General features: G+C 50.4%; 6 protein-coding genes across 6 annotated transcripts, besides 13 other annotated features; all 6 read left to right on the top strand.

Annotated features, from left to right (window-relative positions):
- Positions 1-338: 338 nt before the first annotated feature.
- Positions 339-371: a microsatellite.
- A 507-nt stretch (positions 372-878) lies between these two features.
- On the top strand, positions 879-3353 carry Tco025E_03061 (putative ATP-dependent RNA helicase; the record flags this gene model as incomplete). Its single annotated transcript, XM_029369983.1, has 1 exon — positions 879-3353. The coding sequence occupies one exon, from the start codon at positions 879-881 to the stop codon at positions 3351-3353; it is 2475 nt and encodes an 824-aa protein (XP_029229902.1).
- A 70-nt stretch (positions 3354-3423) lies between these two features.
- Positions 3424-3452: a microsatellite.
- A 355-nt stretch (positions 3453-3807) lies between these two features.
- Positions 3808-3841: a microsatellite.
- Positions 3842-4050: 209 nt separating this feature from the next.
- Positions 4051-4091: a microsatellite.
- Positions 4092-4212: 121 nt separating this feature from the next.
- On the top strand, positions 4213-7872 carry Tco025E_03060 (uncharacterized protein; the record flags this gene model as incomplete). The annotated part of the gene is made up of 1 exon (XM_029369982.1): positions 4213-7872. The coding sequence occupies one exon, from the start codon at positions 4213-4215 to the stop codon at positions 7870-7872; it is 3660 nt and encodes a 1219-aa protein (XP_029229901.1).
- A 682-nt stretch (positions 7873-8554) lies between these two features.
- Positions 8555-8585: a sequence feature (A-rich).
- Positions 8586-8893: 308 nt separating this feature from the next.
- Positions 8894-10462, top strand: Tco025E_03059 (uncharacterized protein; the record flags this gene model as incomplete). Its single annotated transcript, XM_029369981.1, has 1 exon — positions 8894-10462. One exon carries the CDS (start codon positions 8894-8896, stop codon positions 10460-10462), a length of 1569 nt encoding a protein of 522 aa, XP_029229900.1.
- A 302-nt stretch (positions 10463-10764) lies between these two features.
- Positions 10765-10802: a microsatellite.
- Positions 10803-11521: 719 nt separating this feature from the next.
- Positions 11522-11549: a microsatellite.
- Positions 11550-12218: 669 nt separating this feature from the next.
- Positions 12219-12270: a sequence feature (A-rich).
- Positions 12271-12451: 181 nt separating this feature from the next.
- Positions 12452-15067, top strand: Tco025E_03058 (uncharacterized protein; the record flags this gene model as incomplete). Its single annotated transcript, XM_029369980.1, has 1 exon — positions 12452-15067. One exon carries the CDS (start codon positions 12452-12454, stop codon positions 15065-15067), a length of 2616 nt encoding a protein of 871 aa, XP_029229899.1.
- Positions 15068-15133: 66 nt separating this feature from the next.
- Positions 15134-15152: a microsatellite.
- Positions 15153-15255: 103 nt separating this feature from the next.
- Positions 15256-15313: a sequence feature (A-rich).
- Positions 15314-15500: 187 nt separating this feature from the next.
- On the top strand, positions 15501-16244 carry Tco025E_03057 (pyroglutamyl-peptidase I (PGP); the record flags this gene model as incomplete). Its single annotated transcript, XM_029369979.1, has 1 exon — positions 15501-16244. The coding sequence occupies one exon, from the start codon at positions 15501-15503 to the stop codon at positions 16242-16244; it is 744 nt and encodes a 247-aa protein (XP_029229898.1).
- Positions 16245-16534: 290 nt separating this feature from the next.
- Positions 16535-16570: a microsatellite.
- Positions 16571-16953: 383 nt separating this feature from the next.
- Tco025E_03056 (uncharacterized protein) lies at positions 16954-18975 on the top strand (the record flags this gene model as incomplete). Its single annotated transcript, XM_029369978.1, has 1 exon — positions 16954-18975. One exon carries the CDS (start codon positions 16954-16956, stop codon positions 18973-18975), a length of 2022 nt encoding a protein of 673 aa, XP_029229897.1.
- A 31-nt stretch (positions 18976-19006) lies between these two features.
- Positions 19007-19031: a microsatellite.
- A 233-nt stretch (positions 19032-19264) lies between these two features.
- Positions 19265-19291: a microsatellite.
- Positions 19292-19422: the final 131 nt, after the last annotated feature.

The following is a 19422-nucleotide window of genomic DNA, read 5'->3' as shown; positions in this document are numbered from 1 at the left end:
CAGTGTAATGCCTCACTATTGGTGGATACGCGAATTGCAGACTGTCAGTATAGTCAACCGCCACTTTCCATGGCGAATGGTCTCATCCGTTGCAAGCATTGTCTGCCTTATTTCTAAAAGCGGTGCTCCTTTTTGTGGTTTTTTCTAGGAAAACGAGGAAAAATGTGGCATGGGTGCAAGAAGCCTCTGTGTGTTTTTTTTAGTCGCATGGACTCGCTTTGCAGCACCGCTTTGCAACGCAACAAGACCACTTCTTCATCAATACAAATTGCAAAAGGGGGAGTTTTTGGCACCTGTCTGTCCATGTCAGTAATGGCGTCTCTTTATCTATATATCTATCTCTCTCTCTCTCTCTCTCTCTCTCTCACTCTAAGTGAGTGTGTATGTCTGTTTGTGTGCTTATAACTATATGTTTTTCTCTGAAATGGTGTATGTAGCAGTAAACATCGTTGTACCGCTGTTATGTTGGAAAAATGTAGGCGTGCTTTTATACAAGCGTAGAGGCGTACTCCGCAGTGCGTGGCATTAATACTTGGATGAGCGAGTAATGGGACTAAAACCGGCAAAAAAAAAGTGGGAAAAAAAGGAGGGAAGAAGGGATAAATAAATTCTTTTTAAACAAATATTATTTTTTTTCTTTTGCTTCCTTTGTGAGTAAGACTTTTTGATTCACTTTTTTTGTTGCTGTTGTAGCTTTTTGTTTCCTTTTTTGCAGTTGTTTATATGCTCTAACTATTGAATTTAATGCTGTCCTTTTTGTTCTTGCTGTTGTTGTTTCGCGTCTACTGGTTTTCTGGACTTTTGCCGCTGATAAACGTATTTCTTCACCTGCCTTACACAGCGAAGGAAAGGCGTGCTTGTGTGCAGTGTGGGGAGACATGCTGACTGGGCTAGGCACCTGGGAGTCCGCCGTGGAGGCGGTGGAGGCGCAGAGCCAACTGCAGAAGAAAAAACGCGGCGGCGGCTTTCAAAGCTTCGGACTGGGCAAACCCCTGCTCGACGCCGTGCTGCGCCTCGGCTACAATGTGCCGACGCCCATTCAGCGTAAGGCCATTCCGCCAATGATTCAGGGGAACGATTTGGTGGCCATGGCACGCACAGGATCCGGCAAGACGGCGGCGTTTCTTATTCCCATGTTGAATCTTCTAAAGTCACACAGCAAGACGGTTGGAATTCGTGGACTCGTACTCTCTCCAACGCGCGAATTGAGTTTGCAGATTTTACGTTTTGGTATCCAGCTGAACAAGTTTCTGGATCTCCGCCTCGCAGCGCTAGTCGGTGGCAACTCACTCGAGCAACAGTTCGAGCTGCTCGGGTCGAATCCTGACATTGTGGTCGCCACACCGGGCCGCCTTCTCCACATCATTGAAGAGGCTTCCCTGAAGCTGAGTATGGTGAGGTGCCTGGTATTAGATGAGGCCGACCGTCTGTTTGAGCTTGGGCTGCAGCCACAGATTGTTGCCATTATGCAGAGGGTGCCAGACACGTGTCAGCGGGCACTTTTTTCAGCCACAATGCCAAGCGTTTTGGCGGAATTCACTAGCGCAGGACTCCACAACCCTGTAGTCATTCGTCTGGATGCCGAAATGAAGTTAAGTGATAAACTGAAACAAAGCGCCTTCCTTGTCCGTAACGATGAGAAGGTGGCCGCGCTGATCCTGCTTCTTAAGAAGGTGATCGGCGTGTCGGCAGACAACACGAGCGACGGCAAGGTTCAACAAGCGCTTATTTTTGTTGAGTCTAAGTTTCACGTGGATTACTTACAATTGATCATGGAGGCATATCAGATCTCTTGCAGCGCCGTGCATGGCCAGATGGACCAGGAGGCGCGTCGTCTTGCGGTGCAGGCGTTTTCAAAGCGGGAAACGCATGTTATGATTGTCACAGACGTTGCCGCACGTGGCCTCGACCTTCCGCTGCTTGACAATGTCGTGAACTTCTCCTTTACACCCACGCCAAAGTTGTTTGTGCATCGTGTGGGTCGTGTGGCGCGCGCTGGCCGCTATGGTGCGGCCTACTCACTCCTCACCTTTGAAGACTTCCCGTACTACGTCGACCTCATGGCATTTCTCGATCGTCCCTTGCAGTGTCGGCGCACCGAGGGTGACTTGCTCTTCACGGCGGATGACGGCTGCTTTGGCCGTATGCCAGAGGAAGACTTGCAGCTGGAGCTCGACTTCCTGCGTCGCCTCGCTTTGACGGATGTGGAGGTGAAGAACATGGCGAAGGTTGTCGACAACGCACACAAGAAGTTTACACGCACGAAGAAGAAGGCGACGCACGACGGCATTCAAGAGGCTAGGCAAGAGAAGTACCAATTCGACAACACACCGCTGCACCCACTTTTTGTAGAGCGACTGGAGGCGAAGCGCATCATCGCCGATGAGGCCCGGTTTAACCTCAAGCGTTTCAAGGCGAAGGAGTCTGTCCTGGAAATGATTCACGGCGAAAAGATGTTTGAAATTAAAAAGCCTGTGACAATTCAAACCCTATGGAAAGAGCAGCAGGGCCACGCGGAAGCAACTAAGCAAGAAGTTCCTGTAGCGGCGGAGGAAGGGAGTTCAGCGAAGGGTAGCAGCGCAGCGTTGACTACAAGAGATGCGAAGGGGCCGGAAAAGAAGTTATCACTGGCAGAAAAACTTCTTCTGAAGGCACAAGAACGCAAAAAACGGGGCCGAGAGGAGATGGAGTGTAATACCAACGAAGACGAGGGTGTTACAGTGTGCCCTGCGCGAGGTGTGCATGGTCTGGAGGCGGACTACGGCGTCGGTGGCGGGAACTACCGCGACCAGGATTATTTTATGGAAACCACAAAGCGCAGCACGATGGAGGACGCGCACTACTCCGTGAAGGACGCAACATTTGACATGGGTGCGGAGAGTGCGCAGGAGGCGCAGCAGCAGCGCCAAGTCTTTGCGTGGAGCAAGAAGAAGAATCGCTTTGTCCGAATGAATGTCAACGACGCAAAGGCCATGTTGCGCGGTGTAAAGAATGAGTCAGGAAAGGCAGTGAACTTTAAGTCTAAGCTTGAGGCCTACTCACGATGGATCAAGAAGAGCAACATGCGTATTCAGGACGTCGGGGAGGAGGAGGATCTCGGCCCCCTCAATCGTGCCAGGGCCGCCCAAGAGCAGGGCAGCACCGGCTACAACCGTGACGCCGACGAGGATGAAGACACGGTGGACATCAGTGACCCAAATCAGGGGAAGAAACTACGGGTTGGTCGCAAGCAACGCCGTCTGCCAAAGGACGGGCACCTTCGCACCTTTGAGGAGATGGCGCTCATCAAACGCAGGGCAGAAAAGGAGAAGGCCCGCTTGTCACGAAAGAAGCAGAAGCGAAAGAGCAAGTAGGCCCTATAAATACGAGGTCAAGCGAAGCAACCCATACAGACCAAGCAACACATACAACAAAAAAAATTCCTTTTTTATTTTATTTATTTATTTATTTTTGTCCGGCTTTTTTGTCCTCCCTGTTTTCCCTGTATTGCTGTGAGGCATAAGTATGACTGAGGCCTCTGGGAGTGCGACCGGGACAAAAGGGGAGGGAGGGGGCGTATACCGGATGGTGCCTGGCAAGCCGACATATGTGCATCAGTAGCGATTGATGGTGTGTGTAATGCGTGGGCGTGCGATGCACCTGTAGTGTGTGCGGTTAAACTTCGTCACTCATGGTGGACGCAGTGTGGAGCGGCTGGATGGCCGCCAATGAATCGAGTAATCGGAAAGTGGAGGATAAACAGCGAGAATCCAACATGAAACACGTGCAGCGGGAAGGATAAGGGGGCGACCCGCCATGATAGTAATCAGAAAGTGAGAGAGAGAGAGAGAGAGGAGGGGGAAATAATAATAAAGGTAGCGTGTCCATTAGCGCATCGTTGGGTGACATCATTCCCTGCGGGGACCTCGCTGCCCCTCCTTCTTTCCTTCTCTCTCGCCCTCGCTTTTTTTTAAAAAAGTGAGTTGAAGACGCAATTGATCTAAGCCAATTGAATATGGTGATGAGAACTGTACGGAGAGAATGAGCGACACTCCTTTTTTTTACGAGACGAATAACACGCAAAAACAAAAAAACAACAACAATAACAGCAATGCATTCTCTCTATCTATTTGTTTTTATTCTCGAATCTCTTCTTTTCCTGTATTTTTTTTTCGTTGCGTCTCTGAGCGCCGTCAAAGGAGGGGGTGGGGCGATACATCTTTGTCTGCGGGGATGCACGGTGTCACGTACCCTCGGGTGGCGGGGCGGCGGCAGCGATCGCCGGAGAACGGCACCGTGCAATTTCCACCTCTCGACACACCGAGGCAAACTGCAACGCATGGGGATAAAAAAAAGCGAACGTCCGGGGCGGAAAAATCCTCCGCTGCGAAGGGGCGAAGTATTGGCGGCGGGAACACAAACAAGAGAAGCAACAATAGAAGTGACAAAGGAGCTGTGGTTCCTGTGGATGCAGTGATGGATATGAACAAAAAAGCCATGACACTCATGAAATGTGGGAAAATGAAGGCAAGTTATGACATGCTACAAGCGGCTCTGAAGGCTGCTGAAGCCGGCGTGCGTCGATTTCCGAGTGCTCCAAATGCGTCCAATCCGGAAGCCCAGGAGCAACGTGAGGCGTGGCTTCTGGCATTTGCAGCCACACTAAGCAACTTGGGATGCTTGCAGCGTCGCGATAATCAATTATACGAGGCCATTCGTTACCTTCAGGACGCGCGTAATGTGGAATCTCAGGTCTTTGGAAGGCCCTCTTGCTCCACCATGGTGAATCTCTCCGCCGTACTACTTGAATTGGGGTCAACAGAGGAGGCGCTCACTATTGCCCGTGATTGCGCCTTAGCCTCGGAGCAGAGTGACCCAATGCTTCATACTATTGCGCTACACAACTATGGCGTGACACTGAGCCAGCACACTTCAGAGGAAATGCGGCAGTCAGCGGTACCTGTGCTTATGAAGGCGTTGCGGCAGGCCCAACTTCATTTAGGCGAGGAGCACCCCACAACGATGCTCATCCGTCAACATTGTGGCATGACGCTCCAGAAGCCACCCAAGGATAGCGAGACATGCAACCCTGGTAACGCAGTTTCCGTAATACAAGCCCATGAAGAAACATGCAAACAACCGGTATCTTCAGGTGGTCGACTACCGCCGCTTACTCAAGCTTCTATACATCTCCAGCAAGCCAAGGAGGCTTTGCAGTCATTAAATTACGGTGATATGCCGTTATTTGGGGAAAGCTGTGCTTCCTCTGCCACCGATAGTAAAAAACAACCCAAATCCACTGAAGGTACCTCGAACCTGGGAAAAGATTTTGCATTCCAACCCGTTACGGCTTTTAAAGGTGAAAACGCGGAAATGCCGAGGAATTCCTCCATACGGAGGCCCTCGCCGAATGAACCCGTAGTTGCCTCCCTCGAGGAGGCCGTTGATGGAACGTTGGCAAGGCAATACTCTGCCGTGGTGAATGTACCAACGGCACCCTGGGCATTCTTAACAGAAGAGTCGGTGGAAGAGGAAGAGAGGACGAGAGAAAAGAAGGCGAAATGTGAATACGACGATGCAGATGATGACGATGATGAGAGGAAACGTATGCGTCTCAAAATGGCAACACCGACGCTGAGGATGAATGGAGAGGGGGCTGCCGTTGTTTGTGGTTTGCTGGAGCCCGCGGAAGAAAAAGAAAAAGACAGTGAAGCCAATAGCGCCGTTTATGTTGGCGCTGGCGACGCCGCTAAGCCTTCAAAGGGCGAAGTTGAAGAGGAACTGAAATGTAACGACACGACGATGGGGCCGCTGAAATTAGATGTTACTCAGCGACCTGTGAATTTTACATTCCCTGGAGGGTTCTTTTTCATTGGTGCCGAAGTAAAGCAGCCGGAGTCGTCCTTTTATCGTTTTGCGCCGCCGGATGTTTCATTGCCGCCTAGCGTGCCAGGTGCTGCGCAGAATGTGGCGGCAACAGAGGTTGCCAGGCAAAAACCTGAAAATGAAAAGTTGTTTAAACCCTTCGAGGAAGAGGAGGATGAGGAGGAAGAAGAAGATGATGAGTATGAAATGTATGGTGTCAAGCACAAAGAAATTCAAGAAAGGGGAAAGCGACGCGTGCCGACAGCTGAAAAGGCTATTGCGAAAAAGAGAGAGGCTTTCGTAAAGATAATTGGCGTTAACCCTGCCGCACGCCGTGAAGAGCGCATTCGACAGGAACATATGGAGGAGGAAGCGCTTCGTTCTCAGCTTCGCAAGGAAGCTGAAGAGAAGGCACAAGCGGAACACTTTGAGCGCACTTTTGCCGCGATCGTGTCTCGTACAAGGGACAGAGCCGCGAGGAAGATTCAATACACGTGGTGTATGTGGTGGAATTCTGTGGGGAAGCGGCGACGCGAACTGCTTATTAGACGGGCAGAGGAGAAGGCGCGGCGAGAGCGTTCGCGTCAGGCCCTTCTTGAACATGAGCGTCGCGTAGAAGAGGAGCGGCGGCAGAAAAAGATGGGCAGAACGAGGACCGGGGTTGAAACTATCCCGTCAGTAATTTCCTGTGGTACAAAGTGGTTAGCGAAGACACTCTGTGTGCGATATTTGGCACGGCGTCGTATTCCTCGTGAGGATAAAAAGGAGGCTTTCTTTGTGGTGCAGGTGTCCAAAATCCAGGCCGTTTGGAGGGGATACCACGTTCGTCAGCAAATGCAAGCTCAAGGCGCTACTCAAGCCCAGAAATGGAGATGTAATCATCAGGTGGAATGCGAGGTGTACGCTGCAATGGTCATTCAGATGTTTGTTCGCCGATGCTTTGCTCGCAAGGCAAGAGAAAATAATATAATTGAACGCTATGGTCCACCAGCGGTAAAAATTCAGAGATGGTTTCGCACTGTTATGCCTCGCCGACGTGCGCTCGGCGTAGATCGAGTCTCAAAGTGGCGAAAGCAATATTCTGCTAGATTGATTCAGCGTGCCTGGAGAGGGTATCTTTCTCGTCTGGCGTACTTCATGGAAAAACTGCGTTATAAGTTAGACGAAGATAGAAGACATGAACGTGTTGCAGCTTTCGTGTTGCAGCGAGTGGGTCGTGGATTTGCATGTAGGACTTTGATTGCAAGACAGTGGACGAAAAAGGCCCATCTTCGCGCAACCATGCACGCGCTTGAGTGGGGAGACGGTGACCTGCATGGAAGGAGGGATCCCGCACCCACTCCCCCACCACCAGCCGCGACGTATGTTCCCACCCCGGTTGACGAGGTAAATGCAGTAGCTAAGTTGGAGCGGGAGAAGTATCATATAGGCCTTTTTGTCGACGTCGTTGCAGAGCGTAATCGCGCTGAATGGAAAGAGGCCCTTCGCCTGCGTCCCTTTGAGGTGCTTCGACGTCGCGCCCACGAAAACCACCTCTGTGAACTTGAATTGAACGCCCTCAGACGGGAGCGCGCAGCTGTAAAGATACAACGGGAATTCCGTCAATGGCTGCGTATTCGTGACGCGCCCTTCCGCGATAAGGCCCTGTTACTCATTGGTCGCGGTGATTACCAGGTTTTGGAATACGGCCGCAAAATCGATCGCATACGACACGCGCGTGAACAAGAGGCAGGGCGGGTTATTTTTGGTGACCAACTCGCACCTATGCGCGGGGCGAGAGCCGAGGTACAGGCAGAGTTGGAGGAACTCCGTCCACAGGTGAGAACTCATGTCCCACGCGACGAGGTGCGAAGCCAAGGGGAACGCTGCGAGGTGGAATATGAGCTACAACGTGATGAGGACTTGCTACAGCAACAATTACGTGCAGAGACCCTTCTTAAGCGAAGAGATTCCCGTCTACGTCGGGCAATTGAGGCGGGTATCATAAGCTCACGAGGTGGTTTGATGGAAGCAAAGTTTGTACAATGAGCGTACACCTTCATGGCCCCAACGTTGAATTTTTTTTTGTTTGTTTGTTGGCAGGCGCTCCATCCAACAGGTTGGAAGGCGGAGGAGTGGTGTTGCTCACAGAACAGGAGAGGAGGCCCGCCGGACAGGGAAGAGTAGAAAAAAAAAAAAAACGGAATGTCGGGTTTTTTGGGTCTATCGTCTCCAGTGGCAGGGCGTTTCAATCGTTTTTCTTGTTCTACTCGCCTTGTTGGAGGTGGCAATTTGCTCTTCAACAGCTATGGGCGTGGGTGGAGGCGTGCGTGGTCGTTGACTCTCTGAAGTCTGAAGGGCCCTGTGGAAGTTCAAGGGAGATTTGGAGAGTAAACAACAACAACAAAAAACTGAGGAGTGTGAGAGCTAAAGGGGGTTTTGGAAGGAAGGAAACCCTGAGCCAATGTACAGAATAGAACACCATATGATGCAACCGACCGAGTTTTCGGGGGGTGGCATATTTCCTGTTCTTTTTTTTATTTGTGTGTGTGGTTTTTTCCCTTTTCATCCCGTTCCTGTGGGCTGGCATTTTTGATCTCTCGTTTCACTTCGGGGAAGTGCGAAGGAGGAGAAGGCATTGGTGTGATGTAATGTATAGAATATATACCCCCGCATCGGTGTGTCGCCGCCGGCAGAGCAGTGCCCCTTGCCCACAACGCAGCAGAAACTTTTTTTGTTTTTGTTTTTATTCTTTCTGTGTTGCCTGCGACGGCCTCTTGCTTGGAACAGTTTTTTTCTTCTTGATGCCTTTTTGTCTGCTGTGTTGGAATTCTCGCCTTCTTACGCGGAATGGGTGGCTGTAGTCTTTACAAGGGAGCCAAGCGAAGGGGGGAGGAAAGCGCCAGGAGGCAGAAAGAAAGCACACACATCCACACTGACGAGCACACTGTGAATTACTCTGTTATCTTTTTTGTTTGGTTGCTTGTTTTATCCTGAGAGTAACGTTACGGACAATCACATAAATTATTCACTTTCCTGTACTTGTTGCTTTGTTTTGTTGTAGGTTAAAATGATTCGGGATGCGGAGTTCTGGAAGGAGGCGCGGCGCCGACACAACGGGGGGGATGCAATATTCACCACCATGTTCCCGCTGCTGCACGCGCGGCAAGTGGCCCTGGACTCCGGCATAGAGGTAGATGAAGATGAAATTCGCTGTGGCATTTCTAGCGCCTTTCCTTTTCCCAGGGAGCCAATAAAGAATGCGCCATTTGGAGAGAATGAAGGCGCAGCTCTTCCAGAGTACGACGCCCGCGGCAAGACGGTTTCCACAAGTGTAATACGAGTTATGCAACAGATTTTGATGTTTGCAGTTCCACTTTATTCACTGCAGTATAACATACCCGCCATGTCGATGGCGTTACGAACGAGCTGCGTTGTGGATAGGGCGTCGAAGCACCTCGTTACATTTGGAGTTGCTGAGGTGAAGGTACCAAAGCATCTCCAGTGTCGAGGTTGCGTTGCCACAGACGACTTTTTCGCCATCTTGACAGATGACGAGGAAGTTTGGGTGTCGGGCGGCTTGAGCGTGTGCACGGCTGAGAACGGAGTGTGGAAGTCAGGGCTGCTTGGAAAGAGGGACTGCATGTCCAAGGTTGCGGGGAAAGCCCTGTTGGTGGTAGGACATGGATCGCGTCTTGCCTGCGTAACGCGGGCATTCATCGTGCAGCCGCTCTCCATGCTGTCAAACAACGTGCATTCGATCATCCCATCTCGTCACGTGCGATTTTTAGATTTGGGTTACGGAGACGAGTATTACATGGTTGGAACAGACTCTGTGCTATACAAAACACTTGCGTCTAAGCGCACCATTGGAACTCCACGTCGCGTTATGACATTAAGTCGAACAGCAGTTTCGCGTGTTGCGTGTGGAAATGGGTTTTGTCTAATCATTGATCAAAACGGCCACTTGTACACGATGGGGCGGAATAAACGCGGCCAATTAGGTAATGGGCATAAAAACTCGCGACGTAAACCGCACCTTCATAAAACCCTTTTGCATCACTTTTTTGTGATGGTTGCGGCAGGGGAGACGCATTCGCTGGCTCTCACAAGTAGCGGAGTTGTATACGCCGCAGGTAACAACGAAAGTGGCCAACTTGGGTTAGGGCAGACAATACCTGAGATGTTGCGTTTTACGCCAGTCCAGTTGCCAAGCAAATGCGTAGGCATAGCAGCAGGACCAGCAGGTAGTATGTTTGCATGTGAAGATGGTCGTGTGTATGCCGCTGGGCTGAATTTTAACCAGCAGCTTGGAGTGGATTCGTCGGCTCGCATTATTTACACCCCCACTTCCATTCCAGGGATATCAAGGGGTGTGGAGGCGTACACCATGGACTTTGGTGCGTACCACAAGCCTCTCATCTTGGCAAGCGACTCAACACCCTCGCCAGTGTTGACGGATAATTCACCGATCGTCTCAAATCCGGGGGAAGAACCACCCCTGCAGCGGTTTTCGTCTCAAATCCTGCGGGCGACCCTTGCGAGCGATATACAGCGGCCGGAGGCACTTGTACGCGCCGAGTTGCCGACGAAGAGGAAGGGTAAAGCGGCGTGTGTGAAATGTTGTGTAATCATTTGAGCCGGGGTTGTGGTGTTGTTGATTATGTTTGTCTGTTTCCCGTTGTATGTGTGTGTGTTTCTTTTTTTTTTGCCATGTAACCATTCGCTCCCTTTGGCTTCCCATTTTCTTTGCTGCTGCTGCTCTTGTTTTGAGTCACGGCAGCGAAGAAGGTGTTTTGTGCACACTGTGGTACATATCGCGTCAGCCCCACTGCCGCTGTCTTGGCACACTGCAGATCTCTATTCCCTCTTGTTGCTCTTGCGATGGTGTTTCCCGCTCATGTGGTGGGGGGCGGCAGGCGGCGGGGGCCTGAGTCTTTTTGTGAGAGTATGTGTGTGTGTGTGTGTGTTGTTGTTGTTTTTTTTTGACTTTTTATCAAAGGATCGAACCGGCGCTCTGTCTTTATTCTTTGCTGCTAATCCTACGAGATCGTGGAAGGAGAACGCCAAGGCAGTGACCGTAAATTTCACCTCACCTTATTTACGCTCCCTTCTGTCTTCCCTCTTATTTTTATTTTTGTTTTATTACTTTTATTTATTGGCTCTTCTATTCACCCACACTCGCCCCCGCTGATGTGCTTCTCTTGGCTCGCTCTTAGTGCGCAGGGGACGTGCAGCACGAAAACAAAAGGAACAAAAACAAGTAGAAGAGGAAATGTTCCGGACGACGGGTGCCATGCGGCTGCCGTCCCGTTTTTTCTTTAGGGGGCGCCGCAACACGCCCACCTACTACTCCAGTCGCGGCGGTGCCGAGGGTCACCCAGACATGGTGGCGGAATGCATCGAAGGTGGCCGCACAGACCCGGAATGGATGTGGTTGAAGCTCCTTTGCTTCTTCTGCGTGGGCTCAACGGTGGGTACGTCCCTGTGGCAGATGTACTTTTATGAGCAGGCGAAGTTTTTCAAGGATGAGCCGTGGTCGCCGTTCAGGAATTGAGGGTTGAGGTTGGGGGGGGGGTGAGAGGAGGATTGCGGGGAGAAAGACAATGACATGCGCACTCCTACGTGAAGCAAAAGCAAAGCAGAAACTGCGGGTTAGGAGGAGTAGAAATGGAATGTTGGTTTTTCTGTGGCCTCTTGTGTGTAACTGTGTGTGTGTGTGTGTGAAGTGGCCGAAGGCGGGTTTGATTGCGTCGTTTTAACCGAGAGAGCCTCTTCCACTTTGTGAGTATTCCCGCACGCCCTGCTTCTTCCACCCGTTCTCTTCCATGCCCATAATAAGGACACATTGGTAGCTCAAAGGAAGATTGCATGAAAATGAGCCGAAGGAAACCCCCCCCCCTTCCCCTGCTCTCCTTTTTGAATCGGAATCTTCACCGGCACGTGATGGGAATTAATTTTGAAATTTGTTCATATTCGGAACTGACTTTGTCGAGCCATTTCATCCACTGACTGCCGCCTCCGTCTCACTCTTTTCCTCCCCTCAACAGGAAATGCTGCCCACTGCTGCTTAATAGCGGTGGGTGCGTTGAAAATGACAGCAAAATAGCCCCCTGCTGCACTGTTCCCAATAACTCCGTTAGCTGCGAAAGGTGTTTTCTGCATGAAATTTTGTCACCCCTTTTTTTTGTGGGTGTGTGAAATGATATCAGTTGATGGTTTCTGTTACTGTACTTGTCTGACTTTGTTTGTGCTGCGAGGCAATGGGTTATACTCCCCTTCATCTCCCTCTTCTCTTCTTTGACTCTGTTTTCTTTCTTTTTAATCGCCAGAAAATACGCCCGAAAAGGGAAGGAAAAGAAGGAAGGCGCAGAAAACGGCTACAAAAAGTAGTGTTTGTTATTATTATTATTGTTTTATTTTTTGTTTTGGGGTTCTTTTTTTTTTCCTCATCGATTGGGAAGGCGACGCCAGTGACACTGACGACACGTATACATTCCTGATTGATCGATACAATTCCTCCCTGTTGCTCACCTCCACCGTTGCTGCCACACACGCCTGTTTTCTTTAGCTCGTGGCGCCTCGTTGCTAACCGTGTGTGTGTGTGGGGGGGGGGCGCGATATCGGTATGGCGTCATATTATGCGCGGCTGGACAATTTGTTTGCGGCCTACGCCCCCGAGAAACGTCCGCTTGTTGCCTCCCTACTTGAGAAGTACGGCGGCAGAGAGGAGGAGGTGTTGCAGAGCCTCGTGAATAAGTTTGGGCCGGAGCCGGCTGGGGCAGCAAACGGCTTCCAGGGAGAAGGCAATAATTATCGTGAACGCCTCGTTCGTTTTTATGCCAAATATGCACCGAAGAAGCTCGTGACCGTTGACGCAATGTTGGCGAGATTTGCAGGACGGGAAGAGGAACTTTTCCTTGCTCTGGTGCAAAAACATGGACCGGAGCCGCCCACCTTTTGCAACAACGGTGTCCTGCGAAGTGGTGAGAATATTTTCGACTCGCAAAGTGAGCAGAGCAGCAGCATGAGCAGTGTTGCTGTTTCGCGCTACAATGTGCACGATCCCCGATGGCGTCTGGCGCGGATTTTTATGGAGCACGCTCCTGAGCGGTTAGCGATTGTGGATCAAATGATGAAGAAGTACGCCGGTCGCGAGGAGGAGATGCTTGCGCGTTGTGTAGAGCGCTATGGTCCAGAGCCGCCTCCACCGGATGAGCAATCACCGCGAAGCCGTTTGTCGCGCTTCATTGAGCACTATGTTCCACGCAAAGCCTCCTCCGCGGAGGCCATGCTGAAAAAGTACGATGGGCGCTTAGAAACTCTCTTTGCGGTCCTGGTGTACAAACTCGGTCCGGAACCACCTGCGCTTGTGCCGACTGGTGGGGCGCGTAAATTGACATACCGTCAACGCCTCATTTTGTTCTACAAGCTATACGCCAGGGAAAGACTCGTTAATGTGGATACCGTACTTCAGCGATACAAAGGAGATGAGGAGACAATGTTTCGTATTCTTGTGGAAAAGTATGGACCAGAACCATCCCCTGACTTTGAGCCAGATGCACCCATTGCACCCGATAAAGACTACCGCACACGACTGACGCGTCTCTTTACGAAGTATGCACCTGAACGTGTGAATAGTATTCCAAGTATTTTGAGAAAATACCGAGGTAGCGAAGCTGACATCATTAAGGCCCTTGTTGAAAAACTTGGGCCGGAGCCACCCTTTGCTTCTTCCGCCACCTCATCTGTGGTGGTTCCTGTAGTTAAAGAAGCTGCGGATCCCTGTCGTGGTGTCTCACCAATGACAGGTGAGCTCTCTGTTGCTGACGGCAAGGGAAGCCAAGAAGTTTACCAGGATTTCGAGAAACCAGGTGTGTGGTTGAAGCAGCTCTCGTTGCCCCTGTCTACTTATCGCCGCTATGCAGTTAATCGGTTAGGCGAAGATCGTCTCAGTGAGTTAGAGATGCGGTTTGGTATCCCTCGTTTGCTGGTTAACAAGGACAATGGCGATGATAACACCGAAAAGAGCTGGGTCGGTGTCAAGAATTTAGTGACTGTCGCCAGAAACTACAATGCTGCCCAGGAGACCGAAGAATTTGAGGAGTCGACGCTTGCTGAAAGCGTCAGTGCCAATTTTGCATGCTTTCTGTTGATTTTGGAAACGGTGGAATTTCCTTTGCCGGAGGACTACTTGGAAGGAAGCATATTTTATCGTTATCCCTTCTGCACTTTGCTCGGTGATCGTGACCGGTTTGCCCTGCAGATGTGTGCAGCACTTATGGATCTAAAGGCAAAGTTCGAAACAGACACAATTTTCCTTTTGGATGCGGAAGAAAGCTGCCGCGAACGAATTGTGCGACAAATGGATAGTTGGAAGCAGCGGCACTGCGCCAGGTTAGAGGACAGGGAATCTTATATACAGCGTCTTCTTCAGCGGGCACGCGAGCTTTTGCCTGAGTTTGAGGAGAAGGAGCGAGAGGAGGTTATCACGGTGGAACAAATTGAGCTTAAAGGGAAGGTGTTATGGTTTCATGAGGGCTTGCAAATGATGATGAGCAACAACGGGGCCCTGCTGAGCCCGTACGTCGGCCGAAAGCGGGGACACGAGAAAAGCATGCTTGTGGGAGGCAAATATGTGGAGTCAACCTCACCGCCCGCTGTGGTTCCACGTGGGTTTCAGCATTTGATCTCTCCTCATCCCCTGCGCAGACAAGGGCGTGAGGATTTTTTTTTGCACTCCTCGCAATATTCAACAACTTCTGCGGAAGAGAAGGCGAATCTGCCTCTGGAGGGCAAGCAGAAGACACGGGCCACGGTCACTGTTACAACTCCTGCAGTGCATGGTCGCAAACCCATCTGTCAAGGGGCAACGAGCGCCGGCAACGTCTCTAGTCCCTTGGAGGGCTCTCCGCCGCCAAGAAGGCCTCGCGAAGTGGTGGGACCCATTCAAGATGTGCTTCGATTTGGTGAGACTTGGCCGGAGAACAGGCCGGCTATGCAGACTGGAAATAGGGTGGAACTCACAGGACGTGACAAGTGGGGTCCAGCCAGAGAAGGAAGGCTTTCTGAAGTTGCAACTCCGCCGTGTCGAGATGCACGCGAAGCTATTTTGTTAGGTGAAACGCCGGAAGTTGCTGCAGATGTTGTGCCACCTTGTCAAGGTGACATTGGGTCTGGTCTTGGATACTGTTACGTGCCCTTCTTTTTTGAAAGGGAGGGCGGCGTTCGTTCTGACCTCTAGAGCATGTCATTTTCGTCTGTGTCTCATTGCTTGTAGCTTCACCTCTGTCAACGACTCTGGGCCAAGTTTCTTTTTTTTTTTTTTTGTCTCTCGCTCTGTATTTGCGCGCGTGTTTGTCTCTCGGTGGCAATTCTGTGTGCTCGTGTGCGTCCTCTCCTTTTGCCCTTTCCTCTGCGCGTGGTGATGTGTATTTTTGTATTTATTTTTTATTTTATTTTTTATTTTTTCATTTTCTTTTGTGATTTTGCTGCATATTTGTGCTCGTTTATACCCTGCTGTCATCGTGCCTGTTTTCTACCAGGGGTGTGTGGTGGGGGGGGGGGGCTATCGTGTATCCTTGTCCCCCATCCTTCCCTCCTTGCCACGCAGACTAGCCGCATAACACGGTTCTTTTGTTTCCATCACCCGTGTAGCAACAATAATATAAATGCGCATGTGCTGCTCTTCTTTCAATTGCAACTTGCCAAAGAAGCGACAAATGAAGCATTCAAAGTTACAACTATATATGACCGGGTTCGGCCCCTTCAAGGCTATCACGGTGAACCCAAGCGCCGCAATTGGGGAAGCAGCCGCAAAAGAAATGGTGAAGGACAAGGAACTTCAAGTTCATTATGAGGAACTAGAGGTTACCTACGACGCGGTGTCTGCGTACTTTAAGAGGCTTGAAGAAGATATCGCAAAGCACATGGAAGAGGATCCAGAAGTGTGTGTCCTTATTGTACACGTCGGACTCCACAGTCGTGAGCAAGAAGGCCAAATGCGGTTGGAGGTACGCGCCTACAACGAACTTGAGGGTTCCCCCATTGAGGAGTTACTTCCTTTGGACACGTATGTGGAGAGCGTCTTTGGCTGCGAACGGAACGCCATGTCGAAGACGGCGGCGGAGCTCATAGAGCAACTCAATGCTGTGATATTAAAGCAGGGACACGAAGACGGGGGGCGCCAAAGGCCGCATTGGCTCACCTCCCGTGACGCCGGTCGGTATTACTGCAATTACACCCTATATAAAAGTGTGCATCTGCAGAAAAAGTGGAAGGACCGAGTATTCCCTGTATTTGTTCATGTCGCCAATGCATACACATGCAATAATCCCAGTCTAGAGGAGCAGACCGCACAGGTTCATTCACTCGTGTCAGGACTTGTGCGAATTGTGCGTAATAAAGACACGAACTCATAAAGGCGTGGCGGTTTTTCTTGTTGGTATTGTTGTTTTTTTTTTAATCTTTACTGTTGTTAATTTTATTTTCACACGTTTTTCTATGGGGGCCTTCCCTGTCTTCATCGCATTTACCGGTGTGTCTGTGTGTGTGACGAATTACTCCTATGTGATGTTTTACAGTTCACCCTGTGAAATTGTTTAACGCCTTCCATTGGTTTCTGCAATGTAGGTGTGTATTTACTATTGTTACTCACAGCTAGCGCATTATATGCGCCTTTTAGTTAGGTGCATCGCCCTTTTCTCTCCTTTTCTTCTTGTTGTTTTTGTTGGGTTGTTTTCGTTGTATTTCACTGCGCCCGCCGGCCATGATTATTGCACGCGTGCCTCCACTTGTGCGTCTTCCTCTCACGTTATCAGCCGTGCGGTTGGATTGTTTCACGCGCTGTGGTCTGCTCCGCTGATTGCTTATTTTCTTCGTCTGCGGTGTGCCTCACTTCACTTCAGTCACAACGGCCGTGTCCGTCGCCGCGCCTAAGGGATAAGGCCCAAAAAGCAGAAGAGAAATAGAAGATCGAAGGGAACATTTCTATATCTTTCTTGTTCAAGAAGAAAAAAAAAAGTGTAAATGTCCGCGCCACCGCCATGGCTTCCATTCATTGAATACGTCATAATGGCGTTAGAACACCCACCAGACATGTTTGTGTCAAGGTTGGCAGTGTGTTGCACCATGCTCTTCCTGACTCGCTCTGACCCAGAGCTGCTGCGAAGCCTTTGCCATAAGTGGGCAATCCGCTTTTCCAAGGACAGGGCCACCCTGGTGGCTCGGTTACGGCGACGCGTGCGAAATTCGCTGGGCCTTCCTCCTGCTTCTGTTAGCTCTGCGGATAGCCCAACCAACCTCCACCCGGGTCCCAAATTGTGCGACCCAGATGAATGTGTGGAACACTTTCTCCGGCTTGTTAATACGCTTGTGCCAATGTACTTTTCTTGGAACTGGCATCGCACTGAGGATGTGATTAACATCAACAAGGAGTATGAGCTTTACGTTAGGCATAATATACTACCCATGTGCATGGCAACGGATCCTGAGGAGGCGTCGGATGGGGAGGAAAGCTTCTCTCTGTTTCCACCTCACCCCTCTTCTTGTGCTAGTGAAAAATTTTTTGACCCTGTAGCTCTAGTCCCATGTAGGCAACCAGGCGATGAAACGAAACACGGCCCTTTGGATTCCCCCCTGCCCAGCTTTGCATCAATTGGAAACCTTTTGGGGCGTATTAAAAGTTCACCCCATGGACTGGTGCTAATTTTTCACGCTAGATTTTCTGCGAAGAGCTGCATGGCCATGTCTATTTTTCAGAGTATCCTCCAACGCCAGTTGCTGAATCCTCAACCCTCTGTTTCTGTTGTACACGTTGTGGCAGAGCCGGAGCTTGCGAACATGTTTAAAATTTCATGGTTTCCGACTATCATTTACATGCCCGCTTTGGCCCCGGACGAGCTTGCCCGTTCATTGTGCGAAGAAACACCTTCTACTCCAGAATGCACTTCTGCTGAGCCGGCAACTGGTTTCCTTGTTCGCTGTGATAATGGTCTTAGTACCGGCGCGGTTCGCATGTCCGCATTAAGCAACTCAAAACCTTCAGTGTCAGAAGTTTTGTATGGCCTCCCTCTGTGTTCAAGCAGTCTTTCCTCTTCTATCATGCATGAATCTTCTGTCAGTGAGGAGGAGCTATCCTGCATCATTGGGAGGGGGCTTCATCGCACTTACCCTGCAAATGCAGCTATAACCATTCCTGCAATAGTTGAATGGATTAACAGCAAAGGAGAGATTTTCCCGCGAACGAAGGATGATGAGGATTTTGTGAGTCGTATTAATGATCTTCGCGAGGATGAAAAGTTTCAGAAGTACCGTGAAATGGTATCAGCTGTGGTGATGCTTCGTCAACTGCAATGCAGGTCTAATAATAACTGTCGGGTGGCGGAGGGGGAGGCACCGGTGTTTATTTTTATGGGTGGTGGTATGGCAGCAGGAAAGAGTACTGCGGCGACGGCGCTGTCGCGCAGTGCGTGGTGGGAAAAAAATAAAGACAATATAGTTCTGGTAAACGCGGATGACTTTAAGGTTGCCATGGCTCCGTGGTCTCAAGGTGTAAAGGCCATGCACGAAAGTAGTACGCGGGCGGCTGAGAAACTTTTGGTGAGGGCGATCAATCAAGGTCGCAACATAGTCTTTGACAGCACCATGATGTGGCGTCCGTTCATTCAGCAAGTCATTGATATGGTTCGCCACGCACATACGACGTTGTACCAGCAAGGAATTGGGTACAAGGACAATGGAGCCTTTGAAGAGTACTTCAAGCCGCTTGGGCCGCGATCCGTGCCGCTCTCCATGCCCTACGAAATTCGCATGCTTGCCATCACTGTGGAGCCAGAGGTTGCAGTTCCACGCGGGATTCTTCGTTTGTTTGCAACAGGAAGGGGAGTGCCAATCCCAATGCAACTACGCTCTTTCCGTCTCTTTTCGGAGAGCTTCGGGACATACATGGAGTGGGTCGATAAAGTCACTCTTTTCAACAACAATGTCTACGTGGAACTTAAGAAGGGCGAGTTGCCTCCCATTCTTGCGGAGAAGACGGAGGAGGGGCTGTTTATCCACGACGAGGAGGCCTATGCGCTTTTTCTGCGCCATCGGCTTCTGAATGACGACGCAGATAACATCTTGGAACTCTACCCTGATAACAATATCTAGCTTCAGAGGGGGCGCCGACAACTTTCTGCACTGCGTGTGGGTGTGTGTGTGTGTGTTTATTATTATTTGCTTTTTTTTGTGGTTTCTTTCTTCTTTTCAGTACCATTTCGACTTTCTTTCTGTGTTTGGGCTTCTGCGTAATGCCCTGCGGGCACTCGTTGCCGTTGCTCAGGTTGATTTTGCTTTCTGTCCGCGTGCGGGACAGGGACGCTTGGGCGCACACCACCTCAGCGGGCACGGACATGGAAAAATAGGGCGAGGGAGAGAGAAGGAGAGAAGGCACACGGGCTCTCTTTCTCTTTCTCTTTCTCTTTCTTTCTCTCCCTCTCGTTTGTTTGTTTGTTCCTCGCTCATGCGTGCCTCCTCTCAGCGCCTGCAGCGACACAAACGAGACGCACGACATCCAACGGCGGCGGCTGTTAAAAACCAAACGTGAAAAAAAAAATG

Source organism: Trypanosoma conorhini (genome assembly GCF_003719485.1).
Source record: "Trypanosoma conorhini strain 025E chromosome Unknown Tco_14.4_contig_00132, whole genome shotgun sequence".
NCBI lineage: Eukaryota > Euglenozoa > Kinetoplastea > Trypanosomatida > Trypanosomatidae > Trypanosoma > Trypanosoma conorhini.
Note: the sequence above shows the minus strand (reverse complement) of the source record. Positions and strands in the feature narration are given on the sequence as shown.